The sequence below is a fragment of the Corvus hawaiiensis genome, chromosome Z (assembly GCF_020740725.1).
Source record: "Corvus hawaiiensis isolate bCorHaw1 chromosome Z, bCorHaw1.pri.cur, whole genome shotgun sequence".
NCBI lineage: Eukaryota > Metazoa > Chordata > Aves > Passeriformes > Corvidae > Corvus > Corvus hawaiiensis.
Window position 1 is genome coordinate 23,719,797 of NC_063255.1, and position 22,490 is coordinate 23,742,286.

General features: G+C 37.2%; 1 protein-coding gene across 2 annotated transcripts in view; it reads right to left on the reverse strand.

The window, feature by feature from the left end:
- Nucleotides 1-3,699: 3,699 nt before the first annotated feature.
- The window catches only part of JMY (junction mediating and regulatory protein, p53 cofactor), a 66,121-nt gene continuing 47,330 nt past the window's right edge, over nucleotides 3,700-22,490 (reverse strand). The window contains exons 7-11 of one of the 2 annotated variants that reach the window (XM_048290968.1): nucleotides 18,618-18,704; nucleotides 16,001-16,096; nucleotides 14,192-14,738; nucleotides 12,301-12,611; nucleotides 3,700-9,078 (exon numbers count right to left, since the gene is read on the reverse strand). In XM_048290968.1, the coding sequence (XP_048146925.1) occupies nucleotides 12,304-12,611; nucleotides 14,192-14,738; nucleotides 16,001-16,096; nucleotides 18,618-18,704 (1,038 nt within the window). In that variant the 3' untranslated portion in view covers nucleotides 3,700-9,078; nucleotides 12,301-12,303. The remainder of the gene's footprint in view (nucleotides 9,079-12,300; nucleotides 12,612-14,191; nucleotides 14,739-16,000; nucleotides 16,097-18,617; nucleotides 18,705-22,490) is intronic. The other variant, XM_048290969.1, reaches the window with a different exon arrangement.

Genomic DNA, 22,490 nt, shown 5'->3' on the forward strand with positions numbered 1-22,490 from the left:
ACAGTGCAGCCTCAACAAATGCTGTCTGGAACACAGAGTTTCTGTTCAAAGTTTCTTACTGCAAATAGAGATTAAAAGCTGAATACTTGAAGGGTTGGGGTTTTCTGCAAAATGGGACATAGCATTGATTTGGAAATGTAACTACTTTTGAGTATTTAAATGTAATACATGTTATTTTGTACACAAAACTAAGCAAAGCATGCCGTGGTAGGCAATGTGTGGCTCATGTTCTCCCTGAAAACACAGCCCAAGTAGACACCTTTCTTTTTTTTTTTAAGAGTGACAAACCTGATCTCCTGAACAGAGATCTGCTCTAACTCCTGCAACCTTTGACTGAGGACGATTTCTGCACTCCTCCAGTCTTTTCCCAGAATGGCTTAATGAGAGTAAGCACCCTTCATGTATCGCTCAGGTTTTTTTGACCCTGTCTGCTGGCCACAGGCCCTGGTGGAATGGCCCATAAATGGCCAGACCTTGCAAAAGCCAACAGCCTGACCCACTGAGCACAGTTTGACTTAGAGCTGAGTAACAGAGGAAGGTATGGGTGCATCAGGGGACACATAAAACACTCCTGTGAAGTGGGGGAAATAAATTTGCTCATACAGTGGTGCTGGTCAGGAGAAGTAATAACCTTAGGTTTCAACTTACTTTGCTATTAAGAGAAGCCTTTTCAGCAGCAGAAATCTTTAGGAAACGATTACAGGAATGACAAAGATATATGTATGCCATCAACGGAAGTATAGGAGATGTAATTTTTTTTTTTTAATACTATCGATTTTATTTTATGCCAATTCTTTATTTTTAAAAATGTCATTAGAAACCAATAGCAGTGTGCAGTGGTTTCTCTGTCAAATTGTTTTCACAGGACTCTATCCACTCCAACAGTCATTTTATTCACAGCAAGTGCATGTGTGGGGGTAAAAGGCCATCCCCTTATGATGCTTCAAAAGAAGTTGATTCATAAACGTCTGTTACGGTGTTTAAATTGTGCTTTTAACATGCATGGCAGTTTGAGCATGCACTGATGATTTTGTATGCTAAGAACTCAGTTACAGTCTTACTGAAATTGAATGCAATTAAAATAAAGTACTGAGGAAGAAAAAGTATAGTTAATATTTAAGTGCTTTGTATGAACCGCATGATTCTTCAATCTTCCTTATTCCTGTGACTTTTAAACAGTAATGTAAGAGGGAATATGATGCTAATTAGAAAAGTTGTTAAGATGAAAGAAAGAAGTAAATGGCGACTTTTGTTTTAAAGACTGTGAATCTGCTTAGTCTTGTGTAAGCAATATGGGGTGTAGTGAGACATCTCAGAGAAGTCAAGAAGTCTGCTGAATTCTGTGGTGAGGAAAGAGTGACAAGAAAGCAATATAGATGATTTGCCTGTGGCGCAAGTATCTCCAACAAACATCTCACAGACAGCACACAACTACAGTAGGAATAAAGGGGGAAGACAGCAGATACAGTGTGAATCTGAATATAACTTTTGTTTTGGTTTAGGTTTTTTCCCAGAGTTTTGGTTGATTAATGATGAGTGAACCCCAGCAACAACACAGACAGGCAGCAGCTTTAAGAGCACAGAGAGTAATCTCTGCCTGTTTTTAATCGACAAGCCCCTCCTATAGAGGCAACATTTCAAGGAAGAGGTGCTGTCCTTGAACTGATGAATATCAAGACAGTGAGCATGACTGTGGTGAAGATTGCATAAAGTTTAGAGAAAGTAATAGAGACTGAGAATCTTAGTGCAAAGGGGGAAAGGGCATCTCCGTGGGATCAATTCTGCAGGATGGAGAGCTGGACAGAAAACTTGCAGCATTTCTGTGAGCAAGGTAGGTTATATGGCGATGATGCTGTAGCTTGCTGGTAACACCTCTGGGATGGTTTTCTGCTGAAGGGCAGTTTGTGTAATCAAAGTGATGCATCTAACAGTTAAATGGCTGACACGATACATCTAAGGTTTATAGACACCATTATATGTATATATATAACCTTCCTTCGCAAAAGGTAAAAACACAGTGGCACAACTCCGTAACAGTAGACTTCAACAGTCATCTGTGACGTGAGCATAAAGCTCTGGCTGTGGCGGTGGCAGTGACACACCGATGGCTTGCTGATCCCAAGAGTCAAGAGATACTGTGGCAGTCCAGGATTCCTGTAAGCTCCATCCTATGGCAGGAAGAATGAAGCTGATAAAACGGGCTTCTCCCTATGATGGGAAGCAGCAGTAAGAACTGCTGAGAAAAGGAACAGTTCATAGGTTTTGGAAAACAGCATCTGCCAAACACACCTTCCATTTTCGCTTCTTTCGCTTCTTTCGCTTGTACCTATTGCCTCTTGTTTAGTATGAAGTGGTGGAACAGAAACAAACCCTGCATGTATCAGTAATTCTGAAAGAGGTGTTTTATTTCAGATGCACTGTGGCCCAGTGAATATTTATTTACAATGTACCTTTGATTTACATCTGAAATGTAACAAACACAAAAAAAAAAAAAGGTAGTTCTACAGATCTTTCATCTTCTGCGTCGTACAAACAAGAGGCCTTATTCTGCATGGCATACCACTGCCTTTCAAGTCTGCCTATGGATATATTCACTCACCTGCAATCCTGATGCATACATTAAATTCACTTCCAACCTGTATGGATACTGCAGAGAGTTATAAAAAAGCATCTACTTATCTACTGAAGCCAAAGCCAAAGCAGAATCAGCTGATCGTGCATCGGTCTGTCCTGCAGAGCAGAACCTGTGCAGGCACTCACCTCAAGGTCAGACACTGCTAGAGCTTTAGGAACAGACCTCAGACACAAATGCAACTCTCTTAAGTCAGCAACGATCAAAGAACTGCTTATCTCAAAACACATTTCCTACTTGTTCGACATGTTCTGCCATAACCCAAAATTAACAGTCATTATTACCTGGCATGAAAAAACATCACTAGGAAACCAAAGCCAGACAGGCCTTGAATTTTGTGGAATACATGCTGCAATGTAGATTTGCACTGCAAATACAAACTTTGTTTCCTGCAGCCCTTAGAAATGTCCTTTTTCTCATTTTCTCAGGATCGTAATAGCACTGAATAGTTTGTGTTCCTGAAATACACCAGTTTTTGGTTTCCTCATGTTAAGGAACCAGCTAGAAAGAGACCCTACCAGCACTGCACCAAAAACACAGAAGAGGAAAGAGATACAATATAAACATACCTCTTTCGCAAGATTTGTATCTACATAAATAATAATACAAAATGGCTGAGGAATAAAAGGAAAAACTTACCCACAGACATCCAGGAACTCTAGCTAGGGACACAGTAAGTGTAGTAAGGGTGCTCTTAACATTTCTGTACTTAAACTTTCACCCTTTTTCATAGAGTGTTTCTATCTTTGGATTAAGACATGAAAAGTGGGTTTGATTTGTAAATAAGCACAACTACCCAGCATCATTTAAGAGCAAGGTTCTTCTATAATACCTTAATTGTTCACGTGGCTTCATTTACAAAGATGTTACCTAAATACAAGTATTCCATGCTGCAACACAGCTTAGATGCAACCATCTACCATTAAACCATGACAGGAAATTTCAGGAGTTTTAAGAGCAACAATGGGAACTGAAATGACTTCAATCTGAAATTTTTTTTCTGGGAACCAAACTGTACAATTTTTTTTTCTTAATGCTAGTACATAAAGTTAAAACAGAGAGAGTGGTCAAATAAATATCCTTTAATAAAGAAAAGAGGAATAATTTTAAAGCACCAAAACTGTGAGTATGATGTTACATCGCATGTACAATAAGGTGAACGCAGTACTTTGAGTACAGGTTTAAATTTCTGATTGATGATAATAAAACCCCATGAAATACACAGCAATAAACTTGCATTGCAGAAAAGCTGCACTAAAGAAAAAAGACCAAGAAGCAGACAATTAAATTTTTTTTTAGTTTCTAGGTATTGCTAGAAATGTTTGTTTAGTTCTTAACCTTTTTTTTTTTAACATACTTGTGCTTAATACTTTATAACTTTGAGCATTTTCAGGCATAGTAAATTTGCAGAGTTGTTTACAATAAAATATGCATTTAATATGTCCTTTTGAATATAATGGAGTTAAAGAACTTTCTTAAAGCCAAGCACAATGTGCTAGTAGTGTCTGAGTCTAATGATAATATTGCACAAAGCTAGTGAATGGAAAAATTGCTTTCATTATTTCTTATTTATTCAACAGGCTTAACAAAGAAGTTAGTTTCATTAAGCTTCACTGGCTTCACTCATGTAAGACAACTTGCAGCCATCTGTATTTCTTAAGCTTTCCTTTTATGATGATGATGCATTTGTATACACTTAAAATGAAGTTCAAAACATATAGCAACAACACGCTGGAAGATGTTAGTCAATATCCCCAGTGCCCAACACCTATTTACCAATTCAGAAGTCAAAACTACACTTATACTCTGAAAATCAAGCCACTTTATGGCAAACTAATTCCTGGATAGGTGACAGTCTCTGAAATAAAATCTCTGCAGAGTTTGGACAATACGCACCAGAAGAGTCTTCATCCTTTCTACTTGTTTCCAATGGACACATTACTGGTTAATGAGCTTCAGATAATGCTCTACACATTAATATTAAAAACTCAGCAGAATAAAATTCATTGCTTGGTCATTTTCCATATTAGAGGTACAGAGCATTCATACTTGAGAATGGAAATATGACCTTTTCTGTCAAATTCTGAAGCTCTGAGCCACAGAATATAGAAGACCTGAATCACAATAAAAATACATAAATGTCAGGTTGCAGATTCACCACAGCCAGAGCTGTGAGTTTTGGATTAACAGTCAAACTGAATGGGAAGTACAAAGACCCATATATGCAACAGCCCCTCCCACAAATATACGGCATGCCCACCCTCCCTTCCCTTACCCTCCTAAAAATTCTAAGTATTTAGGTATTATGCAGCAATTAAATATAAATTCACTTTGTAGGAAAACTTAAATTACAGTATATTTATAGGTTAAAAATAGCCATTGTGTTGACAGCATTGATAGCAGTATGTTGATGTGCTTATTACACCAAAGAGCAATTTGCAGTCAAGTTTAGGATGACCTACTGTCTGTCAGCTCCAAGAGCACAGAAATCATGCAACATGCTCTCCCAGTAAGGGGCTTCTGTTACTCCTTTTCTATGCAAGAAGCTTTGCTTGTTCTTAGCATTAATTCTATAGTGTGAAACATCAACAACATGTTGTCCATGCTTATGGAATCATTACCAGAAAGACATCCAGGTAATTTAATTACATAAGCATTACAATGAAAATAACCTCTGATTACAAGCATGAGCAAACTTGATTTACAAATTACACTCTTGAAATTCAGTGCAACAAATGGAGTAAGGGTAACATTAACCAATAGTGTTTCTGTCTCCTCAATAAGCTGCATCTTCAATAATGCATCTATCATTACTTTATTATTAAACAGTACAGAATATAGTGCTTATACTCACAATGATTCTTTACAAATAATGTAGTGAAGTATGTTGAGTTCTATCCCCAATTCAGTCACAAAAGAACATAATATATAATCATACTAATTTATTTTACAAGTGTCTGGTGTAGAATGCAGACTGTCAGATTAAAAAAAAAAACAAACAACAAAACAGGCAAAACTTAGAAGTGATGTTTAAGAAAAATAAAAAAGCCTTCATCTACCCTAGACAGATAACTAACATGAAAATACAGTAACGTGAGTAAGATTATTGGTCGTTTGTAAAGGATCTGGAACCCCTGTGAGTGAGAACATCAAATTCTTGTTGATACAAATTCCATTTCTGAACAAAAGACTATTGCTGTTTACCTTACATTTTGGTTATTTTAGTAGAAACTGAGTATTTAGTTTCTTGTTCCCACTCATAAAAGAATTTTCAGTCCTTACATAAGCATTTGTACAATAAGTGTTATGCATTCCAAATCTTTACCTCACTGGATCAGTTACACCATAGTAAAATTTTTAATCTGAAAAAAGAAAGAAGTTTCTAAAAATGGAAAAAGCCCAAAAGTTGGCTAACTACTTAAGATAAATAACTAGCAACAGAACAAAGCAGCCACAACAATAAAATGAAAAATATCAATAGGCAGGTCTTTTTATGGAGGCTCTCTTTCCTTGCGCATGTTTACGTGTTTTTCCTCAGTGATGCTTGCCAAGATTTCTCAAGGACCAACACAATTATTACAGCTTTTCTCAGCTGTGGAGGAACTGACCTCAATGCAGGACTGTCATAATTTCCGTAAGTTTCTTGTAAATATACTAAACTTTCCTCATTTTCTGCTGTAGCCATCCGACTGGAAAATTTCACATGACAGAGGATGGTATGTTGTATGTGTTAGCCTGTGTACACTACATATGCACAATTTTTATATCAAAGTGAAAATTATGTGAAATTGTGACATCTAGTGACTCATAGAGATTTAAATTCAGGATTTTTTTTTTTTTTTTTTTTTGAGCAGGATGTGGAAAAAATACCCCATTCACTTTCCACAGAGAAGATGGCAGTTTTGAACTGACATATACTGCTATGCTCAATGTAACAACTACTTTTTGTGTGCCCATAAAATACATGCTCATATGAAAACTCCATTTCTATTCAGACTAAGCTACTACAGAAATCTAAGATTTCAGCTAAATATGAAACAGATTAAGGAGAGTAATTTTTATCAATCATGCACACATTTTTCAAGACAAAGATGACAGATCACATGGCAAACATATCTGAAAACTGTAGTACAGTAGAGCATGGAGCTATTTAGATAACAACACAGTGGTAAACTGCAGACAAACATGTTGTGCAAGGGAACCACTGCACAAATACTTTAAAATGACACTATTTTTCCTCAGCTTGAAATTCTACTAGTGTTCTGTATGCTCCAAGGAATAAAACTGCAGGCTGAAAAACAGGAAATAATGGACATAAAAGTTGCTTGTTCAGCACTGTTAATTTAGCACTAAGTTTCAGATGAAATGTATAATGTGAATTACCATTCTACATCATAGTTCTGGTTTGTGCTACAGCCAAAAATTTATTTGATTATCTTGATTTTAATGTGTGGCGTGACTGCAAGTACAAATAAATGTAGAGGAAAACAGCTTGTAGTATAGGCAGTGTTGAATGATTATGATGAACCTTGAAACTGCTGCTATTGCTACATGAACACAGCATCAGACAGCTTGCAACCATACCATGTAACTCAGAATTCAGAGAATAAGTTTAAGAAAAAAGCATCATGTAGTTTTAGGCCTGTGGAAAGCCAGTATCAGGTGTTTTCACACAGCTGAGAAATAGAGACCTGGCAACTAACACAGCAAAATCGATACAACTACAGTAACACTGCTTGCAGGTGCTTTGAAAATCAATGTTCACTAACTTTGTAAGTAAGGCAACATGGTTAAGAAAATCCTTTCAATATGTTTGACAGAGCTTTAATTTTCGGACAGCCACAGCAAAACATCTTCAATAGACTGAAGGGTCCCAGAGCTGAGGTTCGTTTAGATTACACAGCCTATTGCTAAGGTAAGGGCTCCTGCTTCTCTCTCTGTAAGTAAACGGCAAGACGTGAAATCCCCTGTTATAAATGTTAACACAGTACGTGTTCCATTACACGACAGCAGCAATGAGTAACTCCACTTAAAAGAACCCAGATCCCCATATAGTAGTTTATCTGTCAAAAGAGGAACAGTGACTGGACCACACAACACAAAGGACAGGGACTGTGTATTTCTCAAACACAGTGTATGTCACGCTAGTAAAAACAAAATGCTAGCGAAACTTCATCTTTCCTGTAAGTGTAATGGGCTGATTTTTAATACCACATGAGGTTTTTAGGTGGTACAAGGCTACTTGTATCTCTGTATTGACATACCTCTTGGTACTGTGGTATTTTAAGAGTAGCTGCCTGCAGCCATTAGTCATGAGGTTTAGGACTACTCCTAAATATTCACTGCAGAGGAAGTTGTAACTCTCCTTTAAAAATAAAACAGAATCAAAAGAAACTTTTTTCAGCCAGTAGACTTTTGGGTATGAAATACAAACATTTTCGCAGCCACTAAAGGGAATAATGAAAACCAGCAAGAATAGCATGATTTTCACAACTGAATTATCAGTATGCTTAAGTGCTTTGATCTTTTTTAAAGAAGGCTGCTTAGACTTAATCAAAAGCCATTTTAAACCAAAAGAGAAAAATATTTTTAAGTATGAAATTACAAAATATTGCTTCTTGTAACAAATGATAAAAGTATAACTAACTTGGTTCAGCATAGCTAAATATTATTTTAAAAAAGCATGAAAATGTCTACTTTAAAAAGATGTCAGACTACAAATGACCTTCTAAAAAGGTGCTGCAGTATGTCTTGCTAAATGTATCATGATGGAAACAAACACATTCTTGAATATGTATACTGAATTCAACTCCTAATTCTCATTTTGCTGTGGTCACTTGTTGCTTTTCATACTGACATATGGTTCTTCAAGCTAAGAAGAAAAAAAGTCTTAGTTGCATGTTACTGAATTTCAGCTACTGTAGTGCAACTAGGAATTCTCCTCTTTCTGGAATATCAGACTGCTACACAGCAAGCTTCTCTGCAGGGAGCCATTTAGTTGAATTTTCAAGCACATGAGATATTCAGTGCAGTGAAGGGGACATTTTATAGCTGGGTTGGAACCCCAAAGTTACTCTAACAGCAAGTAGTCTCCCAGCTCAAAATGCCCCCCTCACTTGACTGGCCATACATTACTAACGCAAATATAAAAAGTGCTTACGAATCGGGCATTCTTGATAGTATAAAATGCACATCTAAACAACTTAGCTTTCTGCCCAAACCAGAATTTGTTTGAACAAATAAAGAAAAAAGTGACCTGAAATTAACATTTCAGGTCATTTTTTTCCATGTCTTCAGTTATTTGCCAAAGAAAGACTATTTCTTTGCCAAAGAAAGCCTCCTGTGGAATTGATGGTCATAACTGCTGGCTCTGAATTCTCAGAAATGCAGAAGAAAAGTAATCTTCAACCGGGGTTTCTTTTCTCACGTTGGTGGCTGTCAAGCACCTGTTTGGAAAGAAATAAAAAGGAAAATCTGAAAAGCTAAACAGCTGTACCAATATTCTCTGATCAACATATTGTGCAATTCTAACATGGAATATACTGAGCAGTGTGTACTGAGCAAAGATTCTCTTTGCTCCCAGGGTAATGACACACTAACTCTGGAGTCAGAACACACGTATGACCAGGTCTTTTTTTTTTTTGCCTTCTGGTATTACAGGAAGTTAACACAGATAAAAGTTTGAAGAGGCCCAAAATATTGGATTAGGAGACTAGGGAGAACAAAAGTTCCCTTTGTTATCTGTTAGTTTGTCCACCACTGACAGGAACTCAGGTTCTGCATTACTTACAGTACTCTTAGTGTACTACAGTACTCTTAGTGTACTATTGATGTGCACTATTATGTACACATACGCAGATATTCTCAGGATACTTTTGATAACCAGTAATCTCTTACATTTTTCATACAGAAACTATTACATATTTATACTACTTGTTCAGCTACTTCAATATACAGAACGCCTCCATATCTTTTTACATGGTTCAGAGTGTCTGTCTGGAAAGAACTGGTCTTAAAAAGGTTAGTCATAACTTTATGTAGAAGTGAACTCACAAAGCAAGCAATACAAGAGAAGACTAGATCTCCTGCAGGAATTAGTTACTATTAGCTTGTCTTCAAACTTCAATAATTAATGAAACGACTTCACTGAGCACTGCTAATACTCCCTTCACATATATCAATACACTTTTTAAAGTGTGCACTTGATAAAATATACACCACTGTATCAGATCTAGCCTTCATTTTGTAAGGCAAATAATTGCATTAAATTTAGCCTATACAGATGTACATATAATTAAGCATAGTTCATATAAAATGTGTGCCAATACACTTTTGTGTACGTGTTCTCAATCTAAATCTCTATGCTAGTGGTTTTGGCATGTGTAGAGCTTACAAGTTAAAAACCAGTAGGTCGATCTTGAAGCACGAAATTAAGTGGATAACCTTATAGCAAAAAATACTACCCTGCTATTTCTACAACAGATTTTCATTATTTTATTCTTGTATGATGAATGCTGGTAAACCAGTCTGTATCTTCAAGCAAGTATGCTCATCTATATGGAAAGTATTCATTCAGCTCAATTTTTCAAGGGCTTTGTCTCAATCTCTGTTCTCCCAAATTATTTCATGTGCTTGGATAGCAAGGGCCTGCGCTTTTTCTCTGAGCTGTTAGTACAGCTATTTCTGAGCTATTCTGTACAACCATTATTCCATCTAAACTATTATCTATTAAATAACCTCAACTAATGAAAACAGGGTTGTTTTCACAATAAAGTACAACACTGGTAAGAGAAAGCAGGTCCCAGATACATGAAGAACAACAAGCACATACTCCTGACACTGAACTCTTGACACTGAATCCTGCTTTTAGGTCCAAGAAATTTCACAGGACTTCAGCAGGAGGTAGACTGGTAAAAAGGAGACAACAACCAGGAACTGTGTGGCAGTGATTTTCAGCCTGCATTCTGAGCTGCTTTTATGGGGCTTCAAATAGCAGAGGAAAACATATATTTATATCGTGTGGCAATGACCACAGAAGATTTCTAAGATGCACTTCCAATGTAAAATGCTTAAGTCAACCAATTCATTAAAAAAAAAAAAAAAAATTAAGTCAGTCTCGGAAAATTCCTTTTAATCTTGCCAAAAAAATGCAAACAAAATCCTGAACAGTCAAATAGATTTAGTAAAGTCAAAGTCAAATCACATAGTTTAAATTTGATCTGTTATCTAGGAAATTAGAATAATTGCACTAAGAAAGTCAAGTTAGCTCCAAGACATGTCTTTTCTAATAGCTGTCACTTGATTTCTGAAGAGCTGTGGTAGTGGGAGTTTTCAGTATGCAAGGATAGAAAGAAGCTACATGAAAGCAAAATTATTTTCACTTGGAGCTTCAGCAGGAGTTAAGCACATCTCCACTCCTGGAGTTTCAACTCCAAAACTAGCAGTACATTTGGTATGGAATAGAAGGAGCAAGCCATAATTAAACAGTGTGAAATCATTAGGGTGGCCAATGGCTAGTTCATGAGGAAATAATGCCAACATTTATTTTCCTTTTCAAAAATTTTAAATATTATCATTTGAAAATACCATACCAATAGAACAGCTTGAGACAGTATTTCATAATCACAAGAATATTCAGCAGATGATGTGCTAAGTCAGAACCAGTTTTTAAACAGCTGTAGCACTTTACCAACAGTCACTCTCCAGCTATGGTAACAACTAACCAGTGGAAATGCTGGATTGTGAACATTCAAAAAGGTTATCTTCTTTCTACCCCTAACTGTGTTGCAAGGATTACAAATATTTGTCTCCCATTCTGTTGAAACAGCCCTTCTAACCAGATGAATAATTTCTTGACAGATTGTCATACTTCTGGTTTCTCAAATTTTAGGTTTAGTGGGAACCTTCATTGATACTCAAGTTCATTCACGTGCCAGTAACAGAAGAGAACCACCACAAAGAGTGCTCTATGCTGCTGCTGCAGTAACAAATCTTTGTGCTACTCATGCAGCAATTGTTTTGAAAACTGGTCTCTTGCCAATTTTTGGTTCGTTTTGAAATCATTAACTTCATCTGCTGAAGTCTGATGTCTGCACTTTCAGGCACTGTGGCTTAGTATTAAGCCAAGTTCATGGAATTCATATGAATAGCAGAAGTATAAATTGTATTTGTGTATTTACTGTTTATAGCCTGGAAATTTAATTAACTCAGAGATTTTAGAGACTGAAACCAAGCTGTTACAAAGTCAGCCACACAGGGTAATCCATGAGATTTCTACGTGTTCAGTATTCAAACCTAACTGTCCTTCACTTAAAAGTTATTCAGTCTGAAATGATAGACATGCCCAATTTTTAAAAGGCTAGAAATAATTAGAAAGTAAGTATACGGTTCATCCAAGAGTGATTGTGGTTCTTTTAAAAGTTTTTTGGTAAACTGGGAACTGTCCCTTCAAATTTACTCAATAAAATAGAGCTTTTCTCAGAAGCAGTCCTGTCAATAGTCAGCAGAAGTACTGGAACAGTAAAAGGCTAACATACTGTCTAAAAAAGTTCTCATTATAAACCTTAAATTCTTTACTAAGTCTCCTACAATGCACAACCTGAGACTTAGCTGCTACCATTATAAAAAAACTGTTGCAGAAATATTTTCTTTAAATGTAGCTTAATTACAGGTTAGTTTTCCCAGTCTGTGCAAGGCAAACTCTCCTCTTCATCCTCTGACTCAGGTGATGCTTCCTTAATCCTTCGCAATGCCTCATGGATGCTCCTTGTCAGAGGGTCAGTATCAGGCAGAATTGTAAAGGATTCTCTCAAAACACCTTTCTGCACTTTCTTCAGTTTCACCCCTTTCCTGATCTGTGCCAAGATGTTATTGCTATCATCTTCATCAGGAAAAGGAGGGAGACTCCTCTGCTCAACTTTTCTTAAGTGAAAGCTGCCACGTTTCAAGGAAGCCAGCACTTCATCCATCGGGGAACTCACTGCAGTAAATCAAAAGACCTTCAGTATTATTTTCACTAAATTTTATCAGTCTTAATTTTTATTTCCTACAGACCAAAAAATACCTGCATACTTTTAATGTGATAGTCCCATACCATAAGTATAATGGTAGCTGCAATACTGTTTCAGCCTCTGAATAATCTTCCTTATTGCCAGGTCAAAACTGATTTATACAGACAATTGTAATTTTTGTAACAACTTCCTGTCTGGAAGTAAAAGTTTTTGAGCAATATGGCCTTTCTGTTTGCAGTCAGGAAAATCAAATAAGCTGCAAGGAATGCAACATAATGGAAGTGTTTATTGCATTATCTTTTTACTTAAAACTCAGGTAATGAGTACATATCTTAGGTATTGGACAGTGCAATCCATTCTTACCACTTGTATTTTATGGCTAATTTTACCTACTGCATGACTATTTCTACATGCCAGTGAGGGAAATAGCAATATAGTCAATTGCAAGAGCATGTTTCTCTGGGTTCATGTATTTCCTAGCATCCAGTCCCAGCACAGTTACAAAATTCTCTTCCATTACAATTAATGAAAACAAAGAAGTCAGGGATAGTTCTTTATGGAAAATCCTTCCTTTATCATAAATTTTGAAACTAGTTTTTCTGCAGAAATAAAAACCAGGCTTTGGCTCTTTGAAGAGCCACGAGTGGGCCAGATTATCATCCCAGAGAATGCATTATAATAAAGTACAATGGTTTAAACACCTCGCATACAATAGCACATAATTTGCGCAGCACTTGTCATTCAATACATATCCATCTCCAGCTCTTTTTTGTACATTGTAGAATATGTTTCTCAAAACCTTTTTTGCATTCATGAACAGGCTTTGTCCATCCCACTAAGAGCCCAGACAGAACAGACCCAAGGAAAAGAGAGATACAAAAGAATACAGGATTGCACATTTGAAGGAAGAAGGAAGGACTATAAAGCACCTGTCTGTCATACAGAAACAAATTTCTGAAGCCATTTAGAACCTTGGAACATCTCAGGGGATGTGAAACAGCAGGCAGAGTGCTGCTGCAGACATTAACAATATTCTTAAGAGAGATGATTAATCTGAATTTCTATTTGCCATATAATGATGTATATAAAACTGCACAGACAATAGGTGTTTCATAAAAAATTGCAAGATAAAATGTGAATCAGTAAAATAAACAATAGGACTACATAAAAATTATTGTTGTTCTGTTATTAAATGAAACACTACATCCTCAGGTGAAGCACTGAATATTTGCAGGGCTGGCAAATGTAAATATTCTTTTAAACAGCATTTAGATCCATTTTCTGTCTAGTCTAACATGGTACAGTGTAGAGCCAGTTTCACAAGTGGTTTCCCACTGAACAAGTATGCTACACACTGTCGTAAAAGCCCTAGTCTTCAAATTGTCAGCATCTGTCAGCTAAACAGATTTAACAACTTTCCCATTAATAATAAATTAAGTACAGCATACACTTTCCTACAGAGCAATTCTAAAGACAACTGATGCGCATTACCATTTTTAGATTAATAGCAATAAATTTTAAATTAAATATGCAGAAATTAAAACATTACCTCTCCTCCTCTGTAAACCCTCTAGATCACCGGTCTTCTTAAGCTTCTTCTTGGCACTGACTAGCTGACTGCTATCAAACAGATGTGCTGGTGGGACACCAGAAGAGTGCTGGACTCCCTTCTCCACACTCTGACGTTTAACAAAGCTGTCACTTTTCTGTAAGGGTTTGGTGGCATCTTCCTTGGAGGGCAAAGGTGGAGGCGGAGGTGGTGGAGGCAAAGTGGGTGGAAGCTGTAGTCCAGTAGCAGTCTCTGGCTGAAGCTCGTCACTGGTGAGCGGAGAAGTGCTAACATGGGGCAGCTCAGAGGTAACACCATTAGGAGGCAAGGCGACATCCTGAAGTTGTTTCAGGCTTGTGGATTCCTGCACTTGCAAGGGCTGAACTGCTTTTTCCAATTCCACCTCTTCACCCTTCTCTTGGATTTGTATGGTTGCTGGCAAAGATTGAGGCTGCTCAACACAGGGCACTGAGCTGGCTGCACATTTTCTTCTTGCATGAGCCAGCCGTAGTCTGGTTGATTTAAGAATTACTTGCCCAGGGTACCGCTAAAGTGAATAAGGTATTGACAATTAGGTAAGCACGTGCAATGAACTATTTTAGATTTCACATACCTGTCATTTCTGACAGACAACTTTCATTTTTGCTCTGTACGTAAAACCAAAACAAAGATATCCCCACCTTTATGAAAAAGTTATTCATATTCTTAGTTTTTATTCTTATTTAAGCCATAGTTTCAGTATGATTAGTCTAGTCAGTGATATACATGGGTCAGAATTAGGATTTCACTAAGAATCAGATTGCACATTCAAAACTGGTTTTCTTCTGGAAACTAAAATTCAAAATTCCCTCTTGCTTTCCTCTTCTAAAACTGGTCAATGGCTCCCTCTGCAAGTGCAGACCAGTCGGAGGCTCTCTGACTTAATACACTGGCCTTGTATGTGAATCATACTGTTTGAAAAGGTGTATCTTGAGAACATCAAAGGTTTTCAGACTTAATTCACTTCTTAAATTTGCTGCCTTATTGTCAATCTTTTCATATTAGTTTCATCCACAGCCTTTTTAAAGCAAAAAATTAACCTGCTTCTGAAAGACAGGTCTAATACATTTTGCACAATTGTGGTAGGCCTAAAGCAGTAACATGTAACAGTATTAGTAAGTTAATACAAAAAGTCAGCTCATGAAGAGTTGCTGGTTAAAATAAGTAAATTTGCTTCATTTTACAGAAGTTATGGAATTCAAGAGCCTTGCAAACAGTAAGGACATGAAGAGTGTACTGCTGAAGAAGACAACTTTCCAGCAAAGAAACTTCTCATACCTTTGTTTTTTTAATGTATTCCAACAAAAATTCTTCACCAATAAATAGTGTCTCTGTTTTCTTGCACTTTCAGCCCTTTCCTTATTGTCTCCCCTTCATTCCACCTTCTATGCATTTTCTGATGGCTCCATTGTAATAAGGAGGGGCAGGTATTGGCAGGCATTCTAGCAATCAGTGGTAGGGGGGGCACGTCAGGTGACAACGCTCTTGGTGAGAAGTATGGTTTAGGTTATACTTCTTTTAGGAACATTTGCAAAGTGTCTTGTCACAAGGTATAGGTTGTAAGGGTGAATAGAAACTGAATATGGTACTGGGAATGCAATAGCCAGAGGAATCTGTAAGCACCAATGCTACGTTTCGTTGTGAATTTTCCAAAGACCAGTTAACTATACAATGAAAGAGAATCACTAACCACATAGTGTAGTCCTGGAATGAAGGAAAGTTTCTTTGGAAAAGGAAACTGCCAGACAAGAACAACTGTTCTTCTGTTACCTGCTTAAATGTACGAAGTCTGTCCAGGGTTTTCTGTCGTTCCTGACTAACCCAGGAGCTCTTTCTCTCCTCTTCATCTTGCAGTTGATCTCGTTTCTGAGAAAATACATGGAAAACATGTTAATATTACATTCAGTGCTCTATTTGGCTTCATTAGAAAAAACTCTTCTCCTAAATGTGAAGAGTTACTTTAAAAGATACTTCTCAAATAAGCATAACTTCAAAACTTGGACTTTGGCTTTCCCTTAAAAAATAGTAGGCAATTCCTGGTTTGTTTTCTCAAAGAAACACAAAGCTCAGTAAAATATATTTCAATCTCAAACAGAACACTTGGAAGACTTGTTACTTTGAGAGTCGAAAAATAACAAGTGACAAAACACTATACTGAAAGAAGCCCCCTTGAATTAAAACTGCATAAATTAGCCAGACGGCAAACCAGGATCCATCTTCCCCTCATTCAAAGAACAAAATGACAGTCCAAATTGCAAGGCTGCCCATTTAAACAAGTCACGTTAGTATTTCCAAAGTACTAGAACTCACAGAATTCAGCAACACAAAGTTTTAAACCCAACAGTGAGCAAATTAAGTAAATGTTTTCACACTTAAATTTACAACAGTAAATTTAAGGTTTGTATTTACTCGAGCCTTTTGTTACTTAATCCAGCCTGATTTTATGTCATTGTACTTAAGTAAACGTCTGAAGCTCTTCCTTGCACCTAGGACAGTTGTGGTTTTTATTGTACAGCAATTTTACCTTATGGAAAACACACCTTTGGATACATACATCTACTTTAACTAACCATCCTTTCTCACAGAACTTCAGCAAAGTTACTACACCTTTGAAACAAACACTAAATCCTCAGTCAAATTTACTGGAAATGGAAGCTAATTACCAGAAGCTGAAATTCACTCCATGCAAGTTCAGAAGCTATCAGGAAAAGTGATATAACAGCTGACCACAAAGCAAAAAACCTGAGCAGAAACAGCAGCTTTCATTCTTAAGATGACTCACAGCATTTAGTATTACTTTAGAAAGCACATCTTCATAATCAAAAATTCTTTTCACTTTTGTCAACCTTTTACTCTCATTCAGTCACCACAAAAGCAGTGTCTGCCTGCCATTTTCACAAGTCAGCTAGTGGCCTGGTGTCCTTCATAAAAAGCCAACTCCTGTGATTTGGAAGGAAGTATAGATGCATTAGGGAGAGAAAGAGGAGAACATGTCTGAAAAATAGCAAGGACAGAAAACAGAAAAAGGTGAAGAGAAGAAGCATGCGGTAAAAGAAAATAAGAGAGCAATGGGCAAAGAAGTTAGAACAGAAGCATAAAGAAAAGAAGAAAAGTAGTTCTATCACCGTACCTGAATGTTACATAAGCATTCAGATCAAACTTTTCCTGAAGCAGTCTCAAACTAAAGGGGCTTTTTTGTTTGTTTTGGGGGATTTGTTTATTTGGATTTGTTTCACATTTAAGTAAAATAGTAAAATTGCAATTCTTACTTGGTTTCAAATTTGGACTCCCCTTTTCGAAAGTTTTCTAAGAGAGTTATCTTTTCAAAATTCTTAATGAAAACCAGTAACTTAAAACCTATTCTACCATAATACTAGAATTTTTCAGTTATATTTTTACCAGAAAAACCCCACACAAACCCAAAAAATTAGCATAACGTTCTTTATATAATTCAATCAGGCAACTCCGTAATATAAAGTTCTGCAGTACTTGAGAGACAAGGAAGTCCTCTGGCTTTGTCAAGTTTTATTTGAAAGAGTGATAAATGGGCTACAGTCCACATAGTAACTTCCTATGCCTTATTCTAAGAACTGATGAAAAAAAAATTTTTTTTTAAATTCCTGAGAAAGTATTCCAATACATACTGCCTTTGACAAGTAGCCTTTCCATAAAATAAATTATGCAGCTGACTTCCTGGACAAATGTATCAATGTTAAAAATGTATAAGGATGAAATAGAATCACTTTCACTAATCTAACTGAAGCCTGAATTAAAGAGACTTGGATTTCAATGCATCTTTGTCAGTGATCTTTATTCAATATTGATACTTTATCAGCTCCCAAGACCTATTCCAAAATTCGAATATTCTTTAAGATAAGTCTGTTAGGTACAGCGTAAGAGTTAGACCAGTTGGCCTATTCTCTGCAATGACGCTGTGAAAAAAATCATGGAGCATACATTTGGAACTACAAGTTTATACAACATAATTCAAGTAATTGCTTTAGTAGAAAGAAGCAAAGCAGCAACCAAGCTTACTAAGATTCAAGAATAAATGTGTGTGGTTTCCTTACTCCTATCAGCATACCGGACACAGTACTCGGAGATGTTCAGAATCATCTACGCGCACATGGTAACCGCAACCACTCAGACTGTCAGCCAAGCATAAAGAACAGTTCTACTTACTTGTTTCCAATGTCATCCTAACACAACTATATACTCCCCTTACCAGCATACTATGACACAGAAATCCATGGTACAAAGGTCAGGGATAACCACCATCTTTTTGAAAGAGCTATCGCTCTAAATGCTCCCCTAATTAATGTATAATGAGTGGGTTACCACGCTATTAATGACAGGCTAAGCTCAAGAACAGAAAACTCAAACTTACTAGCTGAACAGTATGGTGCATTTTGTACTCCTCCTCACTCTGGTGACGCTGCTGGATCTTCTCATTATGCTTTGCAATACAGATCTCCTGCAGGGACATAAAATGTAACCTATAAGGCATGTAATTTCAGTACAGATTTACATAATGTCATATTCAGCAAATGGCACCTAGAAAAATAGAAACTGCAAAGCCTATTTCAGACAAGCTCATTTAACTTACAATGAACTGTAACTGAAAAAAAACCAAGCCAGACAACCCCAAATCTATGACTTTGAACTACCAAAAGAATAGATCCAAATGACATTGGAATGTCTGTTCTACAGTACTAGTACAAGAGTGGCAAAAAACACCAATCTGTCAATACCTCATAAAGCCCTTGTTTAACCCCATCTGTTTGCACACATGGAAAAGAACTAACTCTTCAAATGCACCACATATTTCTGTTTATGCAAATAGACAGCTTCCCATTTACAGGTGTCAGTTCATCTTTTCCATGTACAATCTGCAAGCATAGACAGGAATTAAGTTGTTACAATTCATCATGTTCATTTATTACACTGAGTTCACATCTCTAACATCTGGTTTAAGGACAAAAATGTATTACGTTGTCTGCAAGTAAGAGTAGGCTAAAAGAAAAAAAACCCAAGCAAATGAAAACTAGGACGAAACAAAAAAACAGGCCACGTTACAACAGCTGACAAAGAAGAGGATGACAGTCAAACTTCAGGTAGATAGACAACCAACCTCATTGGACAATACTGAGGGCCAGGAACTGGAGAGTATGAGCAATGGAATTAGACCTGGTACAAGCACCACGCAGAACTAGAAAAAAGTCAGATGTACGTTCATAAACAAATCTCACAGTTGTGCAAAAGGTGCAGCGTTAGCAGTATCGAGTGTAGTGCAGACAGAGCATGGAGCTGATGGGGCTCCCAGATACCATTTAGTATGACTTTCTGGACAGATCCAGAAAAGAGCTTTGCCACTGAAAGCATTGCTTGAGGGAGCTGATGGAGTAAAGTGAAAAATAAGGACGGAAGGGATAAAAAAAACCTCATTATTTTGGAAGCTTAAAAATGCAGAAAGAGCTGTTCTTCTACAAACTGTCTATGGACATGCTTTGATCATATAAAGAATAGCCAGTGCTCCTGTACAGGACAGTAAAACCATCAATGTTGCTGCTGTATACAAGTAACTGACAAAAGCAAAGACTTCTGTGCAAATACTGTCCCACCTTCATCAGAGGTATATCACAGAATGGCTCAGATGGGAAGAGATCTTAAAGCTCATCTAGTGCCAACCTTCCTGCCACAGACAGGGAACCTTCCACTAAACCAGGTTGCTCAGGACCCCATCCAACCTGGTCTTGAACATTTCCAGGGATGGGGCATCCTCAACTTCTTGGGGCAACCTGTGCCAGCAGCTCACCACCCCTGGACTAAAGAACTTCTTTTTAACAGCTATTTAAATCTCTCCTGGTTTAAAACTGTTTGCCTTGTCCATGTAAAATATCTGTCCATATCTGTCTTGGGGTGACTTTATGATGTGTATCCCTATCACCTGCTCGATGCCCAGACATGAATCCTGTGCCTTTCTGTGCCTTTAAAACTGGGTCCGAGAGAAAGAAGGAAAAAAAGTCAGATGAACTTTCCAAAGCGGTTTTGCGTTCAAGGACACAGAGATAGCTGCTGCTGCAGAGCAGAGGCAAGCACTTTCCTGCTTTTCCTGGCTCTTGGCTCCTTTTCTTGGAAGAGAGAGACAGAGAGTTAAACTCCTTTGCTTCCCTGGGACTTCAGTTTCTTCTTCTTCTCTTCTGGACTGTTCAAGAATACCAGAACACTGGGAGACCCTACACCAGTTGGCCCAGAGAGGCCCACACCAAACAGCCAGCTTCGAAGAGAGAGACCACACCCACGGAAAATCTGAAAGACTGGTAGACTCTGAAAATATACCAGGTTCTCTCCACAGCGAGAGGTTTTATTATTCAGCATTATTCTTTTCCTGTGCTTGCGCGCACTTTACTTGTTAAATAAATAGTTTTCTCTTTTTTCACTTTCCTCCAAGGAATTTCTTCCCGAATCTGGTGGGGGAGGGGCAGCTGAAACCTGCCTTCTATCAGAGGGTATTTTCCTCCAATTTGTCTCAAATCAGGACAATGTCAAAAGGCACTCTCCATCTTTTTTATAAGCTCCCTTTATGTTCTGAAAGGCTGCAGTGAGGTCTCCCCAGAGCCTTCTCTTCTCCAGGCTGAACAACCCCAGCCCATCCTCATAGGAGAGGTGCTCCAACCCTCTGATCATCTTCATGGATCTACTCTGGACTTGCTCTAACAGGTAAACATATATATATAGCCAAACTCTACTGGGTTTTGTGTTTGTTTCTGGAGGTTTTTTTTTCCCCTGGTGATAAGAGTTAATCCTGAACGGTCAATCAATTTAATTTGTAGCTGCAAAAGTACAAAATACTTCATCTCTGTGTTTCAAAGACACAGCAAGCTACATAATACCAATAGAGAACCTGAACAACTTTCTGTAATACTACTACTAGTTTATAGTTTACTCTCTATTTAGGTTTTAAATATTATAAAATAATGAGAAAATGTAAGTTAAGTGTGGTTTGGGTTTTTTGACATGCCTCAAATACTCAGGGGGCACAATTTTATGTAATGTTTTCACTTTAGCATCAATATTCAAACCTTTCTGGTTAAATGCAAGTAATGAAAGATATTTTAAGTATGTAAAGAGGACAAACCTGACCAAAATGTATTTGGTGCTGACTTTGCATTAATAAACAACCTACTTCAATGTAATTAGATCTCTTTGACATGAAATAATAAAAATTACTAGGAGGGGCTGAAATGTTGCAGGACAGGATTAGAAATCTGAATCATTTTAACTAATTACAGAAATGGTCTAAGAAAAAAAGGAAAGGTTGCAATTTCATAGGGACAAATGCAGGGTTCTGCTTGTAGACAAGATTAAGTGACTTCAAACAAACAATGTAATAAAAAACACCTAGATGGCAGCATTAAAGAAATTATATGGATGACTATGGCAAACTACAAGTTGAATATAAACCAATGAACTCTGGCAAAAAAAACCCAAAAAACAACAAAACCAAACACAATAATTGGGTGTATGATACAGCCTATCGCACATGCAAAGTAGTCCTTCCTTCTCAGCACTGAGAAGCAGGAGCATTATCATAAAATCACCAAGGTTGGAAGAGACCTTTAAGATCATTCAGTCCAACTGTCCACCCAGCACTACCATTGTAACCATTAGACCATCACCCAGCACCAGATCCAGACACCCCTCAAACACCTCCAGGGATGATGACTTTACCACCTCCCTGTGAAATTATGTCCAGTGAGAGCCACACCTCAAGAAATACATTGAACAACTGTATGGAACTGAGGAAGCAGCAGGAAGTAATGCCCATTCTTCTTTTAATCACTTGACTGATTTCACACTATCAAATTGTACTTCTATTAAAGAGACACAAAGGGAGAGCTGAGGAACCATTTCAACCTTCGTCACTGGATAAACTAAAATACTTAAGACTAGTAACATGTAACGTATGTAAAAGAGATGTGCATTAGTATTATATCTAACTAGTTCTAGTGAGTCTTGTGTTCAGCTTAAAAAACATCTCAGTTAAAAGGTTAGCTTTTCACATGCAGAAACCATATTTTACTGTAAGCATTCAGTTTAGTTATGCTTTTATGCTGCTGTTGTAATAATAATAATAATAATAATAATAATAATAATAATAATACAATACCAATAATCCTATGCCAGCTGTCACTGTATCAACGTTAACACCTATTTTGGCACGGGCTGTGCTTTAAAATGTGGACTTGCAAAATTCTAA